General features: G+C 40.9%; 1 protein-coding gene across 1 annotated transcript in view; it reads right to left on the bottom strand.

Moving 5' to 3' along the window:
* Positions 1-23,709, bottom strand: part of iars1 (isoleucyl-tRNA synthetase 1) — a 134,671-nt gene that overhangs the window by 61,662 nt on the left and 49,300 nt on the right. Inside the window, exons 15-23 of the mRNA XM_079844853.1 lie at positions 17,234-17,307; positions 16,918-17,112; positions 12,779-12,865; positions 12,594-12,677; positions 10,280-10,424; positions 9,270-9,390; positions 9,097-9,188; positions 7,694-7,771; positions 4,288-4,409 (exon numbers count right to left, since the gene is read on the bottom strand). Of these exons, the coding sequence (XP_079700979.1) occupies positions 4,288-4,409; positions 7,694-7,771; positions 9,097-9,188; positions 9,270-9,390; positions 10,280-10,424; positions 12,594-12,677; positions 12,779-12,865; positions 16,918-17,112; positions 17,234-17,307 (998 nt within the window). The remainder of the gene's footprint in view (positions 1-4,287; positions 4,410-7,693; positions 7,772-9,096; positions 9,189-9,269; positions 9,391-10,279; positions 10,425-12,593; positions 12,678-12,778; positions 12,866-16,917; positions 17,113-17,233; positions 17,308-23,709) is intronic.

Below are 23,709 nucleotides of genomic sequence, written 5' to 3'. Positions count from 1 at the left end.
TATGTATTAAACGAGTAATGAAGGCCAAAATACAGACAATTTTTTGTCATAAACTTGGAGTTTTGTGCATTTGTATTTATAGTAAATGTGTGTATAGACTAAATACCATAAAATAATTCTAGATATACAGTAGAAACAATATTTTTACTTTTTACCATGGTTGGTTTTACCTGTGGTGATCTAAATAGAGTACTCGTTAATTTAAATAAGAGTAAAATGTGCAACTCCGTAATAATATTTAAATTTCACCCTTTAAAAACAAGGTTGTTAAAAGTTTTACAGATATTGTTTGTGTATTAAATCTGTGTCCTATCTCAAGCTAATCTGTCAGCATATATAAATAAAATATAATATAAAAAGAACCGGCCGCCAGGTGTGTCCACAACATCGAATCTGGCCCCCTTTTAAAAAAGTTTGGACACCCCTGGTCTATATAAGTCACATATTTGAGGTCTAAATAACAACATTCTCACCTAAAAAAACTGTTGAAACTACATTTCGTAGTTTACAGGCAGTAGCATTTTTTTTAACTTTTGGTGGATTTGCTCGACCGCCATGACAGACGCCGCAAGCGATACAAACGGTGAAACGGTTCGATACTGGGTGAATATTGCACGGCTGGAAAATGAGATTTGAGAACCAGAAAGAACTGTTGTATAAAGTTCATTAAATAAGGAAGGAAAAACTATTTTCTTTCGTCGAACGCTCTCTGAAAGTATCAGTTCTAGTCTGTCAAAATGTTAATGAGGGCATCTTTATGTGGAATCACATTTTAATGAGTTTAATCAGCTTCAGCACTCGTCTGCATATCAATCTGTTCACGCTCCCCAACGCCACCAGACATGCGAGGATCTCATCAACTCAACACTGGTCCAGCTGCTTATACAGATCCACTCCAGCCGTCGTTTCAGAGTGTCTGCACTGTTCCTGAGACTATCACAGCTAATCTCATCATTTCAGTTAACTTTTCAATTCTGCATTTTAATTAGGTTTTCAATTATTATTTTTTCAATTACTTATTATTAAAGGGGTCATATAATGGTACATGCACTTTTACAAGTTGATTGTACGGAAATGTGTGTTGGCAGTGCCCGTACACAACCATCCTAATGATAAAAATCCATCCAGTGTTTTTTTTTTTATCTCCTTGTATGTTTTCCCATCTCAAATCGAGCCGTCTGACCGTGTGATGTCACACAGTGTACGCCCCTCCCACGATTGTTAATTAACAGCAGCGTTTCAACACAGACCCGCCCTGAGCGAGCTGTCATCAGTCCGCCATTGTTGATACGCTGGAGCAGAATGGCGTCTAAGCGATTGTGGTGTTCTGTTCTTGGGTGTAATAACGAACCCAGCAGTCATTTTGATGTTCCTAAATCCGAACCGCTGAAGACGCAGTGGCTGAGCTTTGTTTTCGAAGGGAATATTCCCCCGATCAACATCAATGCTTTCATGTGTGCGCAAATCATTTCTCACCAGACAGCTTTATAAACGAGGGTCAGTAAAAAGCAGGTTTTGCTAAGAAGAAGCTCCTGAAAAAAGGATCGCTACCAACTATTCGTGTTCCTGCTGCACCTCCAGAAGAAGTGAGTGTAACGTTTTATTAACCTTCATATTAATCTTTGCAAATCGCTTGCACGCTTCACAATTAATGCGGCTAAAGTTTACAGGGTAAGTTACATTACGGCATGCTTTTATATGTATGATGACGTTCTCAATATAATTCATAATCCCACGTTTATAATGAACAACGTGTTATGGTTATTACAAACTGTGTACGCTGGCGATAAAGTTAACGTGGTAACAATGAACTAACGTATACATCAGTAAACACATAGCATTCGTATATCACTATGCGCCCAGGCCAGTATACAAAGATAGATCAAAGTGACATTTGTGGCGAGGTGGAGGAGCGAGAGACATGGGAGGAGCGAGCGAGATCGGTGTGCGTGATTGAGAATGAACGTCACCTGCGAGGCACACCGGTCTCGAGTCCTCTCATGAGGGAGCACGGAGACATAAAAGGACGAGCGACTCCAGTAAAGGAGGAGAGAGGACCAGGCCTGGATTTTAACTTGTGTTTTATTTATGTTTTGTTTATGTATGTGTGAGGCAGACGTCCGTACTTTCACTTTGTGTTCATTTATTTTATTAAAAGTATGTTGTATTGCTCGCCGGTTCCCGCCTCCTTCTTCCCACACGAACAAACGTTACTACAACATTATATTAACCAACCATTCAGAAACGTCCTGTTCGAACTTCGTTGGGGCTGTCATCTTGTTCCGGGTCCGACTCCGGTTCAAATTGATACGGTTGCCCAGATGTGTCCTCAAAGACTCCCACGTGTGTTGTGGTGTTGTGTCAAAACGCGCCACAGAACAGAGGGGCGGGGTGAGCAAAGCTCATTATCATTTAAGGGCACATGCACTGAAATGGCTTGCTGAAAACAGAGCTGTTTTTGACCAGGTAAAATTTGTGTTTTCTTACAATACAAATGAGAATTTTTAATTAAAGTATATTACAAACTTTTCATTTAGACACTAAAGAATCATATTAACTTAAAAATGGCATTATATGACCCCTTTAAGAAATAATAATAACATTTTAAAATTAGATTAATATATTTTGAAATTATTATTTTATTATCAATAATAATAACAATAATAAAATATATATATTTTAATATTAGATTGATATATTTGTTATTGTTATAATTAAGTTTACATTACAATTGAGTTAAATTATAATTTATTATTATTATTATTATTATTATATAATTATAAAAAGATTATTTTTTTTATTTTATTTTATTTATACACACATATACATACATACATACATACATACATGCATACGTATATAAATAATGATAGTAAAGTTTAAAATATATAAATATGTATTAGTAATATATCATTTAAAAACAATAATTGAAAACTTTTTAATTCATTAATTGTAATATTAAATAAAAATTATAATGATAGAATACATTTTTATACTTTTAACCTAAATTAACCTAAAAATCATCTTGCGCTGCTCTGCGACAGCCACGGATTGTGTAATCATGCCGGAAAGGTCACGCTAGACGTATACGGAAGTACCGCCCCGAGCAAACGTGCAAAGACTAATACACACTCCCTTTACCAAAAAACACTCAACTTCAAAATCGTCCGTGCAGAGCCTCTGAAGCTCTTCCTTTGAAACTGCATTGATTTGGACCAGGAGAAATCCTGGAATGTTTTCCTCAAAAAACTCAATTCATTTTCGAGTGAAGAAAGAAAGACATGAACATCTTGGATGAGATGGGGGTGAGTAAATTATCAGGAAATTTTCTATTTGAGGTGAACTAATCCTTTAACACTTGATGGCTCGTCTGTCAAGTCCTCGTCGTCAGTGAGGAACCTGGGTGTGCTCTTTGATACCAATCTTTCATTTGAAAGCCACGTTTCTAGCATCTGTAAAACTGCATTCTTCCATCTTAAAAATATATGTAAATTACGGCACATGCTCTCAATGCAAAATGCTGAACAGTTATTCTCTGAGTGAAGTTGTCACTGAGGCACTAACAGACTTTTTGGGGTATTTTTGGGAGGAGATTGGAGCTTTAGCTTTAGCATTTCCATAACTGTTTATTTCACACCAAAATAATGAATTGTTCTGCGTCTGCGAGAGTGTGGGCGGGCTTTTGATATTGCGTCTCTACTTCCTGCTCTCTACTGCGCAGAGTCCGGTCCCAAATCTGCGCAAGACGTCAGCGCCATATTCGGACCTCCGGAGGCTTCAATTACTTCAGCGGAAGTGAATGAAGTTGCGTCGTCCATATTTTTTACGGTCTATGGCCTAGACATGACCATAATGAAGCCCTGAAGTGTTAACTAGACTCTCCTCTGTGAAGCCTCCTTCACTTCTTCTCAGATGAAAATGTTACCGATTAAAAACGCTTTATTATGCATACCAGACAAGTAATGTAGCAGTCTTTTTGTAAAAGAAAACTACGCGCCTGAGCACGTTCCGATTTCTAACGTGCTTGCCTGTAAACTAAACATGTAATGCTTACGCACCGTTCTCATGGATTTGCATTTTTCGAGGCTTGCACAGGGATGATGGCGGTATCGTTTCAAAACTGTTTCAAGGTCTGCACTCTCTAGCTGCCGGGCGCTGTTGCCGTGCGGATGAGCGGCTGAAACGCATTTCTTTTTCCAATGAAAATGGTGTCATGTGAGTGGCCCCAAAGTAAACAGCTAATGATCTCCTACAACGGAAATGGATCAATCAAACTGTATTGTGTACCTGACGTGTGGCAGCATGAGGTAGTGAATGCTTCCCGCGTCCTTCTCCTCCACTGACGCCGGGTCGATCAAATGCCGCAGGTTCTGGTACATCATCTCCGTTATGAACGGCGTGAAGGGAGCCTGAGCAGAGGAAACACTTCACTAGAGACAGAAGAGGAGCTACTACTACTAAGCACAACTACCAAAGCTTCATCATCGGCTCCTGTGAGCTTTTATGAAGATTCATTTAAACATTAAGTTGTGACGAGGAAAATGGGGCATTGACTGTCTGCTTATCTATCAAATGACATTTTGGGTCGGTAATTTATTATTGTCGTAAATGAGCTCCATTGAAGCCCTGCCTTCACAGTTATGAACAGATGATCAGCTCTGCATCTGGACAACTATTACACTGCAAAAATCATCTTTATAATATCTCATGTTGTTGGAAAACCCATGTGACTTTCAGTGGAGCACAAAAGGAGTTGTGAATCATGTGCCGGTTGCTCTTTTCCATTCACTTACAAGGACTCATAGTATCAAAGTATCATAACAGTCACCCATGTGACTTGTGTGATAAGTTTTCATAAGTCATATGATGCTTTGCGTGAGAAACAGACTGAAATTTAAGTGGTGATCTTTTAACTGATCATCTGCTGTGACTGAATCGTTCAACCAGTCTGAACGATTCCTGCAAACTGAATCAGCGATTCACTGATCCAAAGAATGATCTGTTCAAGAATTGGCCATTGCTACTTTCATAAACGCATATATGACATCTAGAGCAGAGATCAAGACTTTCAATCTTCTAAATAAACACTCACTGTACAAGTCATATGAACGATTGATATGATGCTTTAAAGTCATTTTGAAGTGTGACAGCTCTAGTCCTCATTCACTGTCATTACATTACAAACAATGGTCAGGATATTCTTGGAAATTTTCAATTATTATTTTAATTATTTCTTATCAAGAAATAATAATAATAATAATAATAATAATAATAACAATAATAATTATAATAATATATTTCAATATCAATAGATTAATATATTTTTGATTGTACTATCATTATTTTTATATTACAATGAATGAATTACAATTTCAATTATTATTTTGTAATTATTTAAGATTATCAATAATAATAACAACCATAATATAGTATTTTAATATTAGACGTATATATATATATATATATATATATATATATATATATATATATTAAATTGTGCTATAATTGTTTTTATATTACAATAATTTAGTTAATATATTATTTTTAATTTATTATTATTAACAATAAAAAATAAATGTTTGTATATTTTTTATATATGAATATTATAAATATATACACAATTCTGGAAAAAAATTAAGAGACCACTTAACATTGAGAAATAACAAAAATTCAGAGCTATATATATTATATATATATATATATATAAAATCAAAAATAATAATATTATATTTTATATAAATAATAGATTGTATATAAATATGATGTGTTAATATATAATTGAAAACTTAAAGTAAAAATAATATTTGAATAAAAATATAATATATTATAAATATATATTATTGTTATTATATATATAATATATACAGGGAGTGCAGAATTATTAGGCACGTTGATTTTCTGATCATATTTTTTTTCCAGGCACATTTGACCAATTCCAAACCACAGTAATCCTAATAACTACTATTGATTTAGTATTTAATAATGTATAAGTGATATATAATTGTTCATGAAGGCTGGAAATGAAAATCACCTTATATTCAGGTGTGCAGAATTATTAGGCATGTTTTCTTTTACAGATAAATTGAGCCAAAAAAGAGATTTAACTCAGACTGAAAAGTCAAAAAGTATTAAATGCCCATGAGAAGGATGCAATACTAATGCAATACTAGACATTGCAGTTAAGGCATGACCATTGGACAGTGAAATGCTCGTTGGGTCAGCAGGGTCAGACAAAAACATGTGGCGGAGAAAAGACACCTGTTAACTGCAAAAGAATTAAGAATTAAGGTGAAGAATTAAGGGTGAAACCATCAGGAACCCTTTAGTCTCCAGCGCCACCATTTTCCAGAGCTGCAACCTACCTGGAGTCTCCAGAAGTGCAAGGTGTCAGGATCTCAGAGACTTCAGTTAGGTAAAGAATCCTAAAAAATGACCCCCACTAGATAAGAATCACAAGCTGAAGTGTTGTAAAATACATGAAGAAGGTTTTTTTATAGGCTTTATGGACAGATAGGTTGAGAGTGACTCTTGAAGGACCAGCACCACATCCTCTAGTACCACTGTTTGAAGAATTCATCTTCCAGAATCTGGCAGTACGTTTTGGGAGTTCATTTTAGTCCATCCTGAAGTCCGTTTTGCAGAGATGGACAAAAAATGAACTCCCAAAATTTTGCAGTTAACAGGTGTCTTTTCTTCACCACCTGTTTTTGTCAGATCCTGCTGACCCAACGAGCATTTCACTGTCCAATGGTCATGCCTTAACTGCAATGTCTAGTATTGCATTAGTATTGCATCCTTCTCATGGGCATTTAATACTTTTTGACTTTTCAGTCTGAGTTAAATCTCTTTTTTGGCTCAATTTATCTGTAAAAGAAAACATGCCTAATAATTCTGCACACCTGAATATAAGGTGATTTTCATTTCCAGCCTTCATGAACAATTATATATCACTTATACATTATTAAATACTAAATCAATAGTAGTTATTAGGATTACTGTGGTTTGTAATTGGTCAAATGTGCCTGGAAAAAAAATATGATCAGAAAATCAACGTGCCAAATAATTCTGCACTCCCTGTATATAATGATATAATGTCAATAATTTATGTTTATTATATTTTTTATTCTAATATACATTACAATGAATGAGTTACATTTTCAATTGTTGTTTTTAAATTACATATTAACACATCATTGTTATTAAAATATATAAATATTATAAATTATATATTTATAACTTTACCATTATTATTTTGAAAACATGCTTTCAGTTATTTTTTTATTATTATTTATTTTTTAATTAATTTATAAAATCAGTTTTTTTGTTCCACAGAAGATTGACTGAAATGACATTCAAATAATGACAATTCTAATGTCAACTATTCCTTTATTTATTATTTTTATTTGTATTATTTTAGTTATTCGTTGTTATTCATTGATATTCTTAAACTTCACAAAAAGGTGTTAAATTGATGCTTAAAACAAGAAAACTATTATCTTCAACAATTCTGCTTTTCAAGCTAAGGATTGTTTTTGTTTGTTTTTTTACAAGAATCCCAGTGTGCAAAACAATCCTTTATTTTCTGGTTGCAGTAATATTAACTTTAGTATTGCAACACAATTCTTCCTCAAGCATCGCTACACTTCTATACTCAATCATTTCATCATGTGCTTTCTGAGCTGGCGTGACTCACCATCAGACGGCACATGGAGAAGAGCACGCTGAAGAGGGTCTCCAGGGCGCGGACGCAGTCTTCAGAGCCACTCTCCCCCTGAACACACACACACACACACACACACACACACACACACACACACTGCTGACTCCTCCGCTCTTAAACCACACATCACCACGGCATCATGTTTGAGCTGCAGGTCTCGTGAACAGCAGAAAGTACAGAGACTCTATAGGAGAGAGAGCTGAACATGCACAGATGAGCAGAACACAAAGTCCAGATGTGATGCTCATCATCATCAGTGGAACATTCTTATTAATCATAATTCATAAAGATGAGATCGAACAATGTTCTCACTAAATCAGTTCAAGTTACGACGTGTAGAATATTTGAGAAAATCTCATAAAACCTCCCTCCCTTCTTTCCTCCCTGCCTTCTTTCCTTCCTTTCACCCTTCTGTCCTTCCTTCCACCCTTCTGTCCTTCCTTCCTTCCTTCCATCCATCCCTCGATCCATCTTTCCTCCATTCCTTCTTTCCTTCCTTTCACTCTTCTTTCCTTCCATCCATCTGTCCTTCCTTCCCTCGTTCCATCTGTCCTTCATCCTTTCCTTCCTTCTTTCCTCCCTTCTTTCCTTCCTCCCTCCCTTCCATCCCTCAGCCCATCTGTCCTCCCTTCCTTCCTTCATCCATCCCTTCTATCCTTCCATCCTCCCTTCTTCTCTTCCTTCCTTCTTTCCTTCCTGCCTTCTTCCCCTCTGTCCATCTGTCCTCCCTTCAGCCCTTCTTTCTTTCCTTCCTTCCTCCTTCCCTCTCCTCTGTCCATCTGTCCTCCCTTCCTTCATCCCTTCTTTCCTTCCTTCATTCATCCCTTCTTCCATTCTTTTCTTCCTGCCTCCCTCCCACCATCCCTTGGTCCATCTGTCCTCCCTTCCTTCCTCCCACCCTTTCTTCCTTGCACCCTACTTGCCTCCCTTCCTTCCTCTGTCCATCTGTCAACCCTTCTTTCCTTCATTCCACCCTTCTTTCCTTCCTCCCGTCCCGCGGTCCATCCGTCCTCCCTTCCTTCATCCCTTCTTTCCTTCCTTCCACCCGTCCACCCCTCTTTCCTTCCTTCCTTCCACCCTTCTTTTTGTCTCTTTCCTTTCTTTTTGTAAATGGTCCAAGCACTGATTCAATACAGATTTCTAAGTGTACTTTGCACAATATGGATGAATAATGACATTCAGGAATGAAATACCATTATTGATCTGTGCTCTATGGCCTTTCAAATAATGAATCATAAATAATGGTTTTCAATGTGGGTCACGTCTAGCCTGAGGATCACAAGCAGGTGCAAGATTTATTTCTTTCTCTTGATAAATATGAAACACGATTCATGGGATATTTTTGACAGGTTTTGTGCGAGTCGTATCTTGCCTACCTTCAGTCGCCTGCGGTTCGTCCGCACGTACCAGTTGGTGAGCATATCCACGAACTTGACAAGTTTGGGAACCACCGTATAGAGTCTGTAGGCTGGAAACATAGGCACACGTCTATTTCAGACTGTCCTTGTTGACAAATCACTTCAAGTGCAGGAGTTCATCAGATGCTCACCTCCCATCTCATCTCTGAAGAACTGAATGAGCGACTGGGTGAATGACTGGATCCATTTGTCCATGATGTTCTCGCTCACGCTGGCTGTACTCTCGTTGTACAGGAACTCAATGGCCTCTTCCTAATGAGGGAAAAAACGATCATGGCCCAACCAGATACTTTTGAAATAGTAAGCAGTTCAATGTTTTCATTCACTGAAGATCTTCATCTCCAGTTGTCAAATGTAATTTGAGCTTGGCATCCCAAACTTCTTGACAGATGAACCCCATGAGCATTCAGCTGAAGTTCTTTTTCCGATATGTTAGGATAAGTTCCAAATTGAATTTGACAACCCCTTTGAAGTTATATTTTATGCTCACCAAGGCCACATTTATTTGATCAATATAAAATAACTGTTTTTATGTGAATATACACCGATCAGGCATAACATTATGAGGTGAAGTGAATAACACTGATTACCTCTTCATCACGGCACCTGTTAGTGGGTGGGATATATTAGGCAGCAAGTGAACATTTTGTCCTCAAAGTTGATGGGCAAGCGTAAGGATTTGAGAGAGTTTGACAAGGGCCAAATTGTGATGGCTAGAATGACTGGGTCAGAGCATCTCCAAAACTGCAGTTCTTGTGGGGTGTTCCCGGTCTGCAGTGGTCAGTATCTATCAAAAGTGCTCCAAGGAAGGAACAGTGGTGAACCGGCGACAGGGTCATGGGCAGCCAAGGCTCATTGATGCACGTGGGGAGAAAGGTGTCAGTGTGATGCTTATCATAATGTTATGCCTGATCGGTGTAATTCCAAAAACATAAAATAACAAATAAAAAAACAAACTTAAGAATGGAAAACTGTACATAGATGTGCTTTGGATCAGGATTGTAAAATCAGATTTGCTTGTGTTTTCCCCCTCCGCTGTTCCTGGCACAAAAAATGAAACTTAAGTAAAAGTGTTGCGCTGACGGAGCAAAGCCTTGGAGTTGAAGAGCCTCATCAAAGCATCGGAGCTCAGATCACGTACCTTCTGCAGTCTCTGGACGTTCTGCACTAGGAAGCGGTAGGCGTTGTACCAGGGCAGGAAGACGTCTTTGAGCACGTCTCGCACTCCCTCTTCTTTGAAGCGCAGGTTCTCGGCACGGACCACAGGGGAGTTGATCAGATACAGTCTGAAGGGACAGAAACGGATAAAATTAAACTTAAAGCAACACGAGGAAGAGCGTCTCTTTACTCGTGAAAGGTCAGAGATGTTACATTTAGTGCTCTGACCATATTAAACGCATAATGGAAAATTATGCATTGACAACCGAATGTCTCTGTGAACACACTCGTCTGGAAGAATATGACAAACTCAACGCTTTAGACAGGCACCATCAAGAACTAAACACACACATTGATTGTGAGTTCAGGCATGAGCTCATCTCTATCATGTCATGATGATGTAGGTCAGGAGACACAGACAAGGAATCTAAAAAAAGAGTTTTGTGATTGCATTTGTGAGTGTGTATGCGGCCATTTCTCTCCGACTCAAGACACTTTCACTTATCACCCTACTGTACTCCGCCAAGCAGGCGTGGATAAAGCATTGGTGCTTTGGTTGAAGATAAATAACTATAACAGCATGTGACCAACAGAGTTTGAAGTGTTCTTGAACAATGAATCTTCAAGCATTTAATTGGTCATAAGTAGACGTGCTGATATACGGTAATAAGATTTCCAGTATTTAATTAAACGGTCATTCTGATTTTTGTATTCGCTATATGTATGAGTGTGTGTGTGTGAGCGTTTGTGTGTGAGCGTGCGTGCAAGAATGTGCGTGTGAGTGTGAATGTGAGTGTGTGGTAGTGTGCAAGTGAGTGTGTGTGTGTGTGTGTGAGCATGTGTGTGCGTGTGTGAGCGCCTGTGGGTGTGTAAGTGTGTGGTAGTGTGAGTGAGTGTGTGAGCGCATGTGAGAGTGTGTGGTAGTGTGCAGTGTATGAGAATGTGTGGAAGTGTGCGAGAGAGAGTGTCTAAGTGTGTAAGTGTGTGATTGTGTGAACGTGTGTGTGAGCGTGTGTGTGCCTGTGACAGTGTGTGATAGTGTGCGTGTGAGTGCGTGTGTGGTAGTGTGCGCTTGAGAGTGTGTGTGTGCGTGCGTGCATGCGTGTGAGTGTGTGTGCGAGAGCGTGCGTGTGTGTGGTTGAGCGTGCGTGCGTGTGTGTGAGTGTGTGTGCGAGAGCGTGTGTGTGCAAGCGAGGGCATGCGTGCGAGTGAGCGTGTGTGTTTGAGTGTGTGCGTGGTAATGTGAGGTGTTTGAGTGCATGTAAATGTGCGGTAGTGTGCGAGTGCAGTAGTGTGTGAGTGAGTGTGTGTGCGAGTGTAGTAGTGTGCGAGTCAGTGTGTGTGCGAGTGTAGTAGTGTGCGAGTGAGTGTGTGTGCATGCGAGTGCATGCGAGTGAGAGCCTGAGTGTGTTTGAGTGTGCGTGTGGTAGTGTGAGCGTGCAAGAGTGTGTGTGTGTGTGTGAGTGTAGTACTGTGCGAGTGAGTGCATGCGTATGCGAGCGCGTGCGGGTAAGAGCGTGAGTGTGTTTGAGTGTGCGGTAGTGTGAGCGTCCGAGAGTGTGTGTGTGGTAGTGTGTACGAGTGTGATTGTGTGTGTGATTGTGTGTGTGAGTGTGTGTGTGTGGTAGTATGTGAGCGTGTGAATGTGTGTGTGTAGTAGTGTGCGAGTGAGTGAGTGTGTGTGTGAGTGTAGTAGTGTGCGAGTGAGTGTGTGTGTGTGTGCGAGTGTAGTAGTGTGCGAGTGAGTGAGTGTGTGTGCATGCGAGTGCGTGTGAGTGAGAGCCTGAGTGTACTTGAGTATGTGTGTGGTAGTGTGAGCGTGCAAGAGTATGTGTGTGTGAGTGTAGTAGTGTGCGAGTGCGTGCGGGTAAGAGCGTGAGTGTGTTTGAGTGTGTGTGTGTGTGTGGTAGCGTAAGCGTCCAAGAGTGGGTGTGTGTGGTAGTGTGTAGGTGTGTGATTGTGTGTGTGAGTGTGTGAATGTGTGTGTGATTGTGTGTGTGTGTGTGTGTGTGTGAACGTGTGAATGTGTGTGAGTGTACACAAACAAAATCAACAGATTTAAAAGGCAATATCACGTCATCATACGTTGCAGTGTTTAGTGTGCACTGCCCCATATGGATGGATATAAATATGTTTTTATTTATTAACCATATGGTCATGTCTCAACTGTGCTTCAGGGGAATTTAAAATGGTTCACATATTAATATTCCGAGATAATGTGAAAGGCAAAACTAAACACATGATAATTTTGGAGATCACTCATGTGTGTGTACGAAGCATCAGTGTGTTTCTCTCACCGGAGCGCGTCGGCGCCGTAGTTCTGCACAACCAGACCGGGGTCGGGGTAATTCTTCTTACGCTTGCTCATCTTCTGTCCATCGCTGCACACAGAACACACGTTTCCAGGTCACTGGGTCATTAACACTAGTACTGCATTTCTGCCTAAGGGCGGAGCCTGACAGGCTGTGTGTGTGTGGATTACCTCGCAAGAACCAGGCCGTTGACGATCACGTTCTTGAATGGCGGTTTCCCGAACAGAGCAGTGGAGAGCACGAGTAACGTGTAAAACCTGCAGCAGATGAGCAGCCAAAGAAGCATAAGCGTTACCGAACTCACTGAATCTACTCAGATTCAGTCCAAACATGTTCCACCAACAGAGTGAGTGCATAATAATCATGGCAATCAATTCATGTCGTTCCGTAACTGCAGTGCTGCATCAGATCTCAATCAAAAGGTGTGTGTGTGTGAGAGAGAGTAAGTGTGTGTGTGTGTGTGTGTGTGTGTGTGGGGGGGGACTGATAATCCCTAGGTTATGGGGACAAAATGCCCCCACAAAGATGGCAATATCCAAAATCCTCGTCCTTGTGGGGACATTTTTAGGTCCCCATGAGGAAAACGTCTTATAAATCAGACTAAGTGATGTTTTTTGCAAATGTAAAAATGCAGAATGTCTCCTGTGATGGGGTAGGTTTAGGGGCAGGGGCAGTGTAGGGGGATAGAATATACAGTTTATACAGTATAAAAACCATTACACCTATGGAAAGTCCCCATAAAACATGAAAACTCCATGTGTGTGTGTGTGTGTGTGTGTGTGTGTGTGTGTGTGTGTGTGTGTGTGTGTGTGTGTGTGTGTGTGTGTGAGTGTGTGAGTGTGAGTGAGTGTGTGTATGTGTGTGTGAGTGTGTGAGTGTGAGTGAGTGTGTGTATGTGTGTGTGTGTGTGTGTGTGTGTGTGTGTGTGTGTGTGAGTGTGTGTGAGAATAAGTGTATGTGTGTGTGTGTGTGTGTGTGTGTGTGTGTGTGTGTGTGTGTGTGTGTGTGTGTGTGTGTGTGTGTGTGTGTGTGTGTGTGTGTGTGTGTGAGAATAAGTGTATGTGTGTGTGTGTGTGTGTGTGTGAGAATAAGTGTATGTGTGTGTGTGTGTGTGTGTGTGTGTGTGTGTGTGTGTGTGTGTGTGTGTGTGTGTGTGTGTGTGTGTGTGTGTGAATGTGAAAGTTTGCGTGTGTGAGTGTGTGTGAGCGAGTGTGAGTGTTTGCATGTGTGAGTGTGAGAGTGAGAGTGTTTGCATGTGTGTGTGTGTGTGTGTGTGTGAGAGAGAGAGAGTGTGTGTCAGGGTTATTATTACTAACTAAAACTACTGACACATATATATATATATATATATATATATATATATATATATATATATATATATATATATATACACAGTGAGGAAAATAAGTATTTGAACACCCTGCTATTTTGCAAGTCCTCCCACTTAGGCTGTGTTCACACTGCAGGGCTTAATGCTCAATTCCGATTTTTTGAAAAAATTCGATTTTTTTGCAAGGCCGTTCACATTTCCAATTAAATGCGACCTTTTGTGATCTCCTGTGTGAACGTGAAATGACCCAGAAGTGACCCACATGCGCAGAAGAGTACTCAACGGTCAACGACGTCACTTGTTGTTTACGGAAGTAGCCAAATATGGGTGTCAGCATTGGAGTTCGTTTAGCTTTATTAAAGTTATTTTCGCAACGGAGCCAGCACCATTACAACCTTCTCATGTTAAGAAGAAAATTAAAAAAGAGGAGGAGAGCAAGGTTTTTGGCCATGGCGTTTTGTGGAGCAGTGGTAGCAACGTCGGTACAGAGAAACGTGTGTGTGCGGAGTCGCAGCCAGGAGTGGTGGGATACTGATGTGAGTGGCTTTACTGATACTGAATTCGTCAGTAACTTCAGAATGACCAGATCCACCTTCAATTATGTTTGCGAGCGCCTTCAACTAACTTTGTCACGGGAAGAGACACGTCTGCGGCGGCCCATAACAGTGCAGAAACGCGTTGGAGTTGGAGTGTATTGGCTAGCAACAGGTGCGTACTTCTTCTTTTATTGGCGGTTAGCAACTATTTCTTGTGCATTACCGCCACCACTGGACTGGAGTAAGGAACGGGAGTTACAATGATGACGTTTGTCGCGTATCAATGACGTGCGGGTCGGATACATGTGACCTGGCAGTTCAGACTGAAGACGCATTTCAAAAGATCGGATATGTATCGGATTTGGACCACATACCCAAGTGGCCTGGGTCGCATTTGAAAAGATCGGATCTGTGTCGTTCAGACTGTCATGAAAAGATCAGATACAGGTCGCATAAGGGCAAAAAAATCGGAATTGGGTCGTTTCAGCCTGCAGTGTGAACGCAGCCTTAGAAATCATGGAGGGGTCTGAAATTGTCATCGTAGGAGCATGTCCACTGTGAGAGACATAATCTAAAAACAAAATCCAGAAATCACAATGTATGATTTTTTTTTTACTATTTATTTGTATGATACAGCTGCAAATAAGTATTTAAACACCTGAGAAAATCAATGTTAATATTTGGTACTGTTGCCTTTGTTTGCAATTACAGACGTCAAACGTTTCCTGTAGTTTTTCACCAGGTTTGCACACACTGCAGGAGGGATTTTGGCCCACTCCTCCACACAGATATTCTCTAGATCAGTCAGGTTTCTGGCCTGTCGGAGTTTGAGCTCCCTCCAAAGATTCTCTATTGGGTTTATGTCTGGAGACTGGCTAGGCCACGCCAGAACCTTGATATGCTTCTTACAGAGCCACTCCTTGGTTATCCTGGCTGTGTGCTTCGGGTCATTGTCATGAAGACCCAGCCTCGACCCATCTTCAATGCTCTAACTGAGGGAAGGAGGTTGTTCCCCAAAATCTTGCGATACATGGCCCTGGTCGTCCTCTCCTTAATACAGTGCAGTCGCCCTGTCCCATGTGCAGAAAAACACCCCCAAAGCATGATGCTACAACCCCATGCTTCACAGTAGGGATGGTGTTCTTGGGATGGTACTCATCATTCTTCTTCCTCCAAAAACGTTTAGTGGAATTATGACCAAAAAGTTATATTTTGGTCTCATCTGACCACATGACTTTCTCCCATGACTCCTCTGGATCATCCAAATGGTCATTGGCAAACTTAAGACGGGCCTGGACATGTGCTGGTTTAAGCAGGGGAACCTTCCGTGCCATACATGATTTCAAACCATGACGTCTTAGTGTATTACCAACAGTAACCTTGGAAACGGTGGTCCCAGCTCTTTTTAGGTCATTGACCAGCTCCTCCCGTGTAGTTCTGGGCTGATTTCTCACCTTTCTTAGGATCATGGAGACCCCACGAGGTGAGATCTTGCATGGAGCCCCAGTCCGAGGGAGATTGACAGTCATGTTTAGCTTCTTCCATTTTCTAATGATTGCTCCAACAGTGGACCTTTTTTCACCAAGCTGCTTGGCAATTTCCCCGTAGCCCTTTCCAGCCTTGTGGAGGTGTACAATTTTGTCTCTAGTGTCTTTGGACAGCTCTTTGGTCTTGGCCATGTTAGTAGTTGGATTCTTACTGATTGTATGGGGTGGACAGGTGTCTTTATGCAGCTAACGACCTCAAACAGGTGCATCTAATTTAGGATAATAAATGGAGTGGAGGTGGACATTTTAAAGGCAGACTAACAGGTCTTTGAGGGTCAGAATTCTAGCTGATAGACAGGTGTTCAAATACTTATATGCAGCTGTATCATACAAATAAATAGTTAAAAAATCATACATTGTGATTTCTGGATTTTTTTTTTTAGATTATGTCTCTCACAGTGGACATGCACCTACGATGACAATTTCAGACCCCTCCATGATTTCCAAGTGGGAGAACTTGCAAAATAGTAGGGTGTTCAAATACTTATTTTTTTCCTCACTGTATATATATGTAGAAAAAAAATAGTACATTTACAAAAGCACATAAAATTGCTACAAATGAAATGCAAGTAATATTACCATGAAAATAAAAATAAAAGCCAATTCAAAACAATAATAAAAACTAAAATAACACTATATTATACATATTGGCTGATATTTATTATACACACATTTGAAATTTCATCAGCCATCCTAATTTCTAAGATATCGGCCCTCAAATAAACCAGTATCTGTCAACCAATAGTTTCTTCTTTTGATTCGAGTGACGTGTGACCCGGAATGTTCTGGACACACGTGACCGTCATGTCGATTCACATTCATGTTTTCATGTCTTTTATTTTGAAGTTTGTGTTTATTATATCTATTGATCGGAGCAGTCACAGAGGGTTCCTCACCATCCTCTGGTCTGGTCGATGCCCTCAGCGATGAAATCGGCCGGGAAGGCGTCCTCAAACTCACGCCTGTTCTCAAACGGATAGTGCACCTGTGCGTAGGGCATACTGCCGCTCTCGAACCAGCAGTCAAAGACCTCCAGGACCCTCCTGAGCTGGCCCTTCCCACAGCGAGACGGGATGGTCAGACTGTCAATGCTGCCGAATACACACACACACACACACACACACACACATCAACACCGGACTGATCTCCACAGGTAAAGCTCAGCAGAAACACAGCACATAGGTTTGAGGGTAAGGTGTGTTTGTGTCTCACCTCTCCCTGTGAAGATCAGACACTTTAATTCCTGTCAGCTCCTCCAGCTCAGCCATGGATCCCACACACACAACCTAAACACAAAACACACACTTTTGACCACTAGTGTGCATATATTATTATTTAGGGCTGTTAATTGAAAAATTAGAATTGCAAATTTTTCTGTAAATAATCGTGATTAATCGAACCTAACATTCAAGCTTTTTATATACTTTTATATTGTAGCAATATCACATTTGACCTATACAGCGACCAGGCATAACATTATGACCAGGTGAAGTGAATAACACTGATTATCTCTTCATCATGGCACCTGTTAGTGGGTGGAATATATTAGGCAGCAAGTGAACATTTTGTCCTCAAAGTTGATGAGTTAGAAGCAGGAAAAATGGGTAAGCGTAAGGATTTGAGAGAGTTTGACAAGGGCCAAATTGTGATGGCTAGACGACTGGGTCAGAGCATTTCAAAAACTGCAGCTCTTGTGGGGTGTTCCCGGTCTGCAGTGGTCAGTATCTATCAAAAGTGCTCCAAGGAAGGAACAGTGGTGAACCGGCGACAGGGTCATGGGCGGCCAAGGCTCATTGATGCACGTGGGGAGCGCAGGATAATGTGCCCTGCCACAAAGCAAACATGAAAAAAGTTCAGAAATGGTTTGAGGAGCACAACAATGAGTTTGAGGTGTTGACTTGGCCTCCAAATTCCCCAAATCTTATTCCAATCGAGCATCTGTGGGATGTGCTGAACAAACAAGTCCGATCCATGGAGACCCCAACTCACAACTTACTTAATGGATCTGCTGCTAACATCTTGGTGCCAGATACCACAGCACACCTTCAGGGGTCTATTTAAGTCCATGCCTCAACAGGTCAGGGCTGTTTTGATAGCAAAAGGGGGACCAACACAATATTAGGTCATAATGTTATGCCTGATCGGTGTATTTTAAATATTTGTTAAAATGGCGTAATTTTATGAAAGGAAGCCAATATCACCAATAAGGATACTGATGTCTCTATGAAATTGATTTCTCTCAATTTTAGCCATTAATTATAGGCATTCAGCATTACTTTATAACTGAAAGCTATCAATTGTAACATTTATTAGGCTTTAAAGGTGAACTTAAAACAATCTTCAGCAGCAGTTTTATAAGGCTGCTGTCGCTTTAAGAGCTGACGAACATGCATCTCACACAGATCCCATCTTTACGTTCATTTAAGACAATATTTAACTCCGCTTGCGAGGATACTTAATAAAACGGATCTTGGTCACCCCATGGACATCCCTGTGCCCCCCGAGGGAGACGGACTTGATAATAGCATGTGATTTTCTCACTCAAGCCACTGCTACTTTTGCTACGGATTGCTTTTAGAGGGAAAAGTGCCCATAACTGCTGGTCTAGGATCTGTTTTCTTTCTAATAAAAGTATATTAGCCAAAAAGAGTTGGCAAAAGATCCAGTGCGTACCTGTGTTTGCGCTCGTCAATTGATTCAATTTCCAATGTGTTTTCGCTTTGGTGAGAAATGTAGCCAATCACAGACATGTTTGTTGATTTCTTGAACATAATGGCCAATCACAGGTGTTGAAGTTAGAATCCACTCACCGCTGGAGTGTTTGTCCAGTGCTGAGTTCTGCACGTGCACTAATCCTCTCTAAGCGTAGACGTTATGTAAATAAGAGATTCATTGTGTCGCGCTGTTTAGGCGATTAAAAAATTAAAATAATATGCCTATAATATATTCAGAATTTGAATAAAACTTGTATTCCATTCTTGAAAAGCAGCAACATACACGCTTCAGTATATAGACCCATCTGCAGGAAAACACGATTCCTGGCTGCATATCAATATCCATGGATCACAAGATAGGGAACACTATATCGAGTCTAACCTTTAATTTTACTGAGAATCGTTTGTTTTACTTGCGTTTTCCCCTATTAACTCCAGTCATGAAGCAGCTCTTCTGCCACCCGGTCCGGCTGAGGGGGCGTGGTCCGGCAGGCATACCCCTTGGCTAACTGGTCACACTTAAGACTCAATATTAACACAATGACTGTGTTTATGCAACTTTCCCCGGATTGTTGCTAGGGCGTCATTAAGGCATTTGGGGCTTTGCAAGGTGCACCTCGGGTGGTTTCTAGACTGTTACGTGGCTATTCTTGGCAGTCTCTCGGGTGTTTTGTGTGTTGAGAGGTGGTTGGAGGTTATTATTAGTGGTTTGTAGGTGGTTGGTTACTGGGCCTAGTAAGAAGCTATAAGCATAAAACGGCTAATTTGTCTCATGTTATGTAACGCGCATATGCAAACTTAACACCGGTCAAAAACCAGGACAACCTTTATTTGCACCAGGTGGGCAGTGAAGTTTACCATAAAGTGTGTTAGTAAAAGTGAGAGGCGAGGTTGGACGCTGTCCCCGTTTCCCGCTGGTCTCAGGTAGCGTGGCCCAGATACAGCCGCCTCGGCAGAGAGCAGGAGAGCTGCGCTTTCTGGCCCCGCTCCGCTCCGCTCGGGGAGTCCGCGGCACACCAGAGACTCGCTCTGGGAAACAACTCATTATGCTATTTTCAGGAAGCAGGTCGCTGTCCTTCTTTTCGAATAGCTCCTTTCAGCAGTCAGAGATGCCAACAACCTAATTCTGACTTTCCACAAGTTGAGCTTTTAAGAAAAACACGCTAATAAGAGCACTTATGAATGTTTAAGACAGTCATCCTTCAAAGAATATTCAAATAAAGGAGGCAAATAGTTACGCCCTCAATCTTAACAGAGCTTATACCAGATAAGGCTAATGGGAATTAGCACTGGAGCAACATTCATGATGATTTTGCTCTTGATATCAAATTAAGCACTTATGAATGTTTAAGACAGTCATCCTTCTAAGAATATTAAAATAAAGGAGGCAAATAGTTACGTCCTCAATCTTAACAGAGCTCATACCAGGTAAGGCTAATGGGAATTAGCACTGGAGCAACATTCATGATGATTTTCCTCTTGATATCAAATTAAAGGTGCAATGTGTAGTATTTATGAGGATCTATTGACAGAAATGCAATATAATATACATAACTATATTTTCAGTGGTGTATAAAGGCCTTACATAATGAACCGTTATATTTGTATTACCTTAGACCAGGGGTCAGGAACCTTTTTTGACCAGAGACATTTTTTTTATTTTTGGTTAATGCATTTTCCCAAAAGAGCCACGGTAAAAAATAATATAATATTATTATTAAAAACATGCTTTTTAATAAAATTCAATTCAAATTTTATTTATAAAGCACATTTAAAATCAACCTGAGTTGGGCAAAGTGCTGTACATAGATAGAGAAGATAAATGCCTAAGAACACATACAAATGACAAATTTCATGTAAAGTTTCAGCAGTAGTAATTATTGGGTCTGTAAACAACTAAAAACAAACAAATATGCAGCAATCAATTAATAAGTTGCAATATGGAATTAATTGTGCAGGGCTTTCACTGTGAGGTTATTGAGTTACCAACTGATGAGCATAAATCCTGTCCGTGTGTGTATGTGTGTGTGTGTGTGTTTGTGAGAGAGTGAATGCACACAGTGCTTACATTTACTGTGTTTACGTGAATACTGCATTTGAATACATTTCAGTTTATTTGGCTGTTTATGCGCGCAACCGTAGACAAAGGGTCTTATCGCACTTTTAATATTTATTTTCAATATAAAGCAGATCCCGCTCTTTTCTTTCTCATTCGTTCATGTTTCATAATTAATAAAAGTATCATCAATTGAAATCTGCGTGGACTATCATAAATATGACACATTTATAGGACATAAAAGGTCTCTGTGGCAAAAGTGAAAGTACCAGCAGGTGAAATGTCTCTTAGCACAGCAAAGCACCGTTTCAATAAAAGGATATATTAAAGTTTGTATAGCCTAGTTTCAAATTTTCGCTGCAGTTCTAAAAAAATTGTTTTCGCCATTACCTTAAACAAGCTACAGCTGCTTGAATCCCAGTGCAGGAGCTGTATTACCACAGAAACGCAAGTGGTTAGCATTATTGCTGTCGCGACTCGTGACACTCGCGAACAGCACCGAACACGCGCGGACGGTCCAACTTGGCTGCTTTTTCTGCAGAGAGCGGATTATCCTTTTAGAAGGCTGAGTGCTGTCACTGCCTTCAGCCATTCCTTCTCATTCAAAAAACAACGTTGCGCGCTGCGCCTGCACCAGACTGAAGCTGGCTGGACGGGATTTAGCGTGAGTTTTCAAAATCGTGATAATCAAACGGGGTTTCATAGACAGCGCGTTGTCTTTTTGTCTTTTCGCGCTTGAATGGTTTAAAAGCATTTGCATGAATAAGAGAGTGATCATGTAAGGCTATCCAAAGGATGACAGAAAAAACGGATGCTGCGTTAATTGCGTTAAATATTTTTAACACGTTAAACCAAACAAATTAATCGCATGCGTTAACATTATGACCACCTTGCTAATATTGTGTTGGCCCCCCTTTTGCTGCCAAAACAGCCCTGACCCGTCGAGGCATGGACTCCACTAGACCCCTGAAGGTGTGCTGGGGTATCTAGCACCAAGATGTTAGCAGCAGATCCTTTAAGTCCTGTAAGTTGCGAGGCGGGGACTCCATGGATTGGACTTGTTTGTTCAGCACATCCCACAGATGCTCGATTGGATTGAGATCTGGGAAATGTTGAGGCCAAGTCAACACCTAAAACTCTTTGTTGTGCTCCTCAAACCATTCCTGAACCATTTTTGCTTTGTGGCAGGACGCATTATCTGCTGAAAGAGTTACAGCCACCAGGGAATACTGCTTCCATGAAAGGGTGTACATGGTCTGCAACAATGCTTAGGTAGGTGGTACGTGTCAAAGTAACATCCACACGGATGGCAGGACTCAAGGTTTCCCACCAGAACATTGCCCTAAAGGTGATGATACATGGGGCAACTTTTTTGAGCAATGTTACAAAGCAATGTTTCTTGGCCACTTTCCCATTGGGAATGGGCAACAAATTTCTATCTGGATACTTTATATCAGTCATGGGCCCTGTGTCTTACCTGGTTGCCCGTTGACGACAACATTGCCTAGTAACATTGCTCAAAAAGTTGCCCTGTGTATCATCACCAAAAGAATCACACTGCCTCCGCCGGCTTGCCTTCTTCCCATAATGCATCCTGGTGCTATGTGTTCACCAGGTAAGCCACGCACATGCACCCGGCCATCCACACGATGTAAGAAAATGTGATGCATCAGACCAGGCCAGCTTCTTCCATTGCTCCATAGTCCAATTCTGATGCTCACATGCCCACTGTTGGAGCTTTCAGGCGGTGACAAGGGGTCAGCATGGGCACCCTGACTGGTCTGCGGCTATGCAGCCCCAAATGCAACAAACTGCGATGCACTGTGTTTTCTGACACCTTTCTATCAGAACCAGCATTAACTTCTTCAATTTGAGCTACAGTAGCTCGTCTGTTTCATCGGACCACACAGGCCAGCCTTTGCTGCCCACGTGCATCAATGAGCCTTGTCGCCGGTTCACCACTGTTCCTTCCTTGGGGCACTTTTGATAGATACTGACCACTGCAGACCGGGAACACCCCACTAGAGCTGCAGTTTTGGAGAAGCTCTAATCCAGTTGTCTAGCCATCACAATTTGACCCTTGTCAAACTCGCTCAAATCCTCACGCTTGCCCATTTTTCCTGCTTCTAATACATCAACTTTGAGGACAAAATGTTCACTTGCTGCCTAACATATCCCACCCACTAACAGATGCTGTGATGGAGATAATCAGTGTTTTCACTTCACCTGGCATAACATTATGCCTGATCATTATATTATATATATTTATATATTAATAATTTTTTTTATTTTTTCAGCTAATATTTATATTATATTGTGGCGGAGGGGGCGTGGTTTCGCGAGGTCTGTAGCGGGAGAGAGAGAGTGGAGCCGAGCGGTGAGTAAGTAGGTCAAGTGCAGATGATGAACACCTGTGTCTGATTGCAGTAATTGGCGTGGAGAGACCGCATATAAGCCGCTGCGGGGAGAGAGACGAGAGAGAGAGTTTGGACTGGGACTGCGCACACACCTGCTGCCTGAGGAAACGAAGTGGAAACCGAGTGATCGATCTGAAGAAGTTTTGAGTCTATTTGTTGTGTTTATGTGCCCACGTGCGCCCGTTGTGTTTGTATCTGAAAGTTTGAGTAATAAAGTCGCTGACCCCGTCTTCTTCCTTCCTCCCCCATAAAGACAACGAACCGAACTACATATATTTTATTTCAGCTTTACTTCAATTAACAAAGCGTTTTTAATAGTTTGTTTTAGTTCTGTTTAGCAATAATAACCCTGCCTTGTCTTAACTGAAAAACAGTGTGGAAAACAAGCCGATGGGTTACTTAACGTAATCCCGGGTTCTTTGATAACAGAGTGAGGTGTTTCACTATGGGAATCGCTTTGGCGTGACCAACTACGGAAGCTCTTATGCCACCACGTCTGTC

Source organism: Gobio gobio, assembly GCF_949357685.1.
Source record: "Gobio gobio genome assembly, chromosome: 19".
Taxonomy (NCBI): domain Eukaryota; kingdom Metazoa; phylum Chordata; class Actinopteri; order Cypriniformes; family Gobionidae; genus Gobio; species Gobio gobio.
The sequence above is the reverse complement of the archived record's forward strand: the minus strand, read 5'-3'. Positions and strand labels throughout refer to the sequence as shown.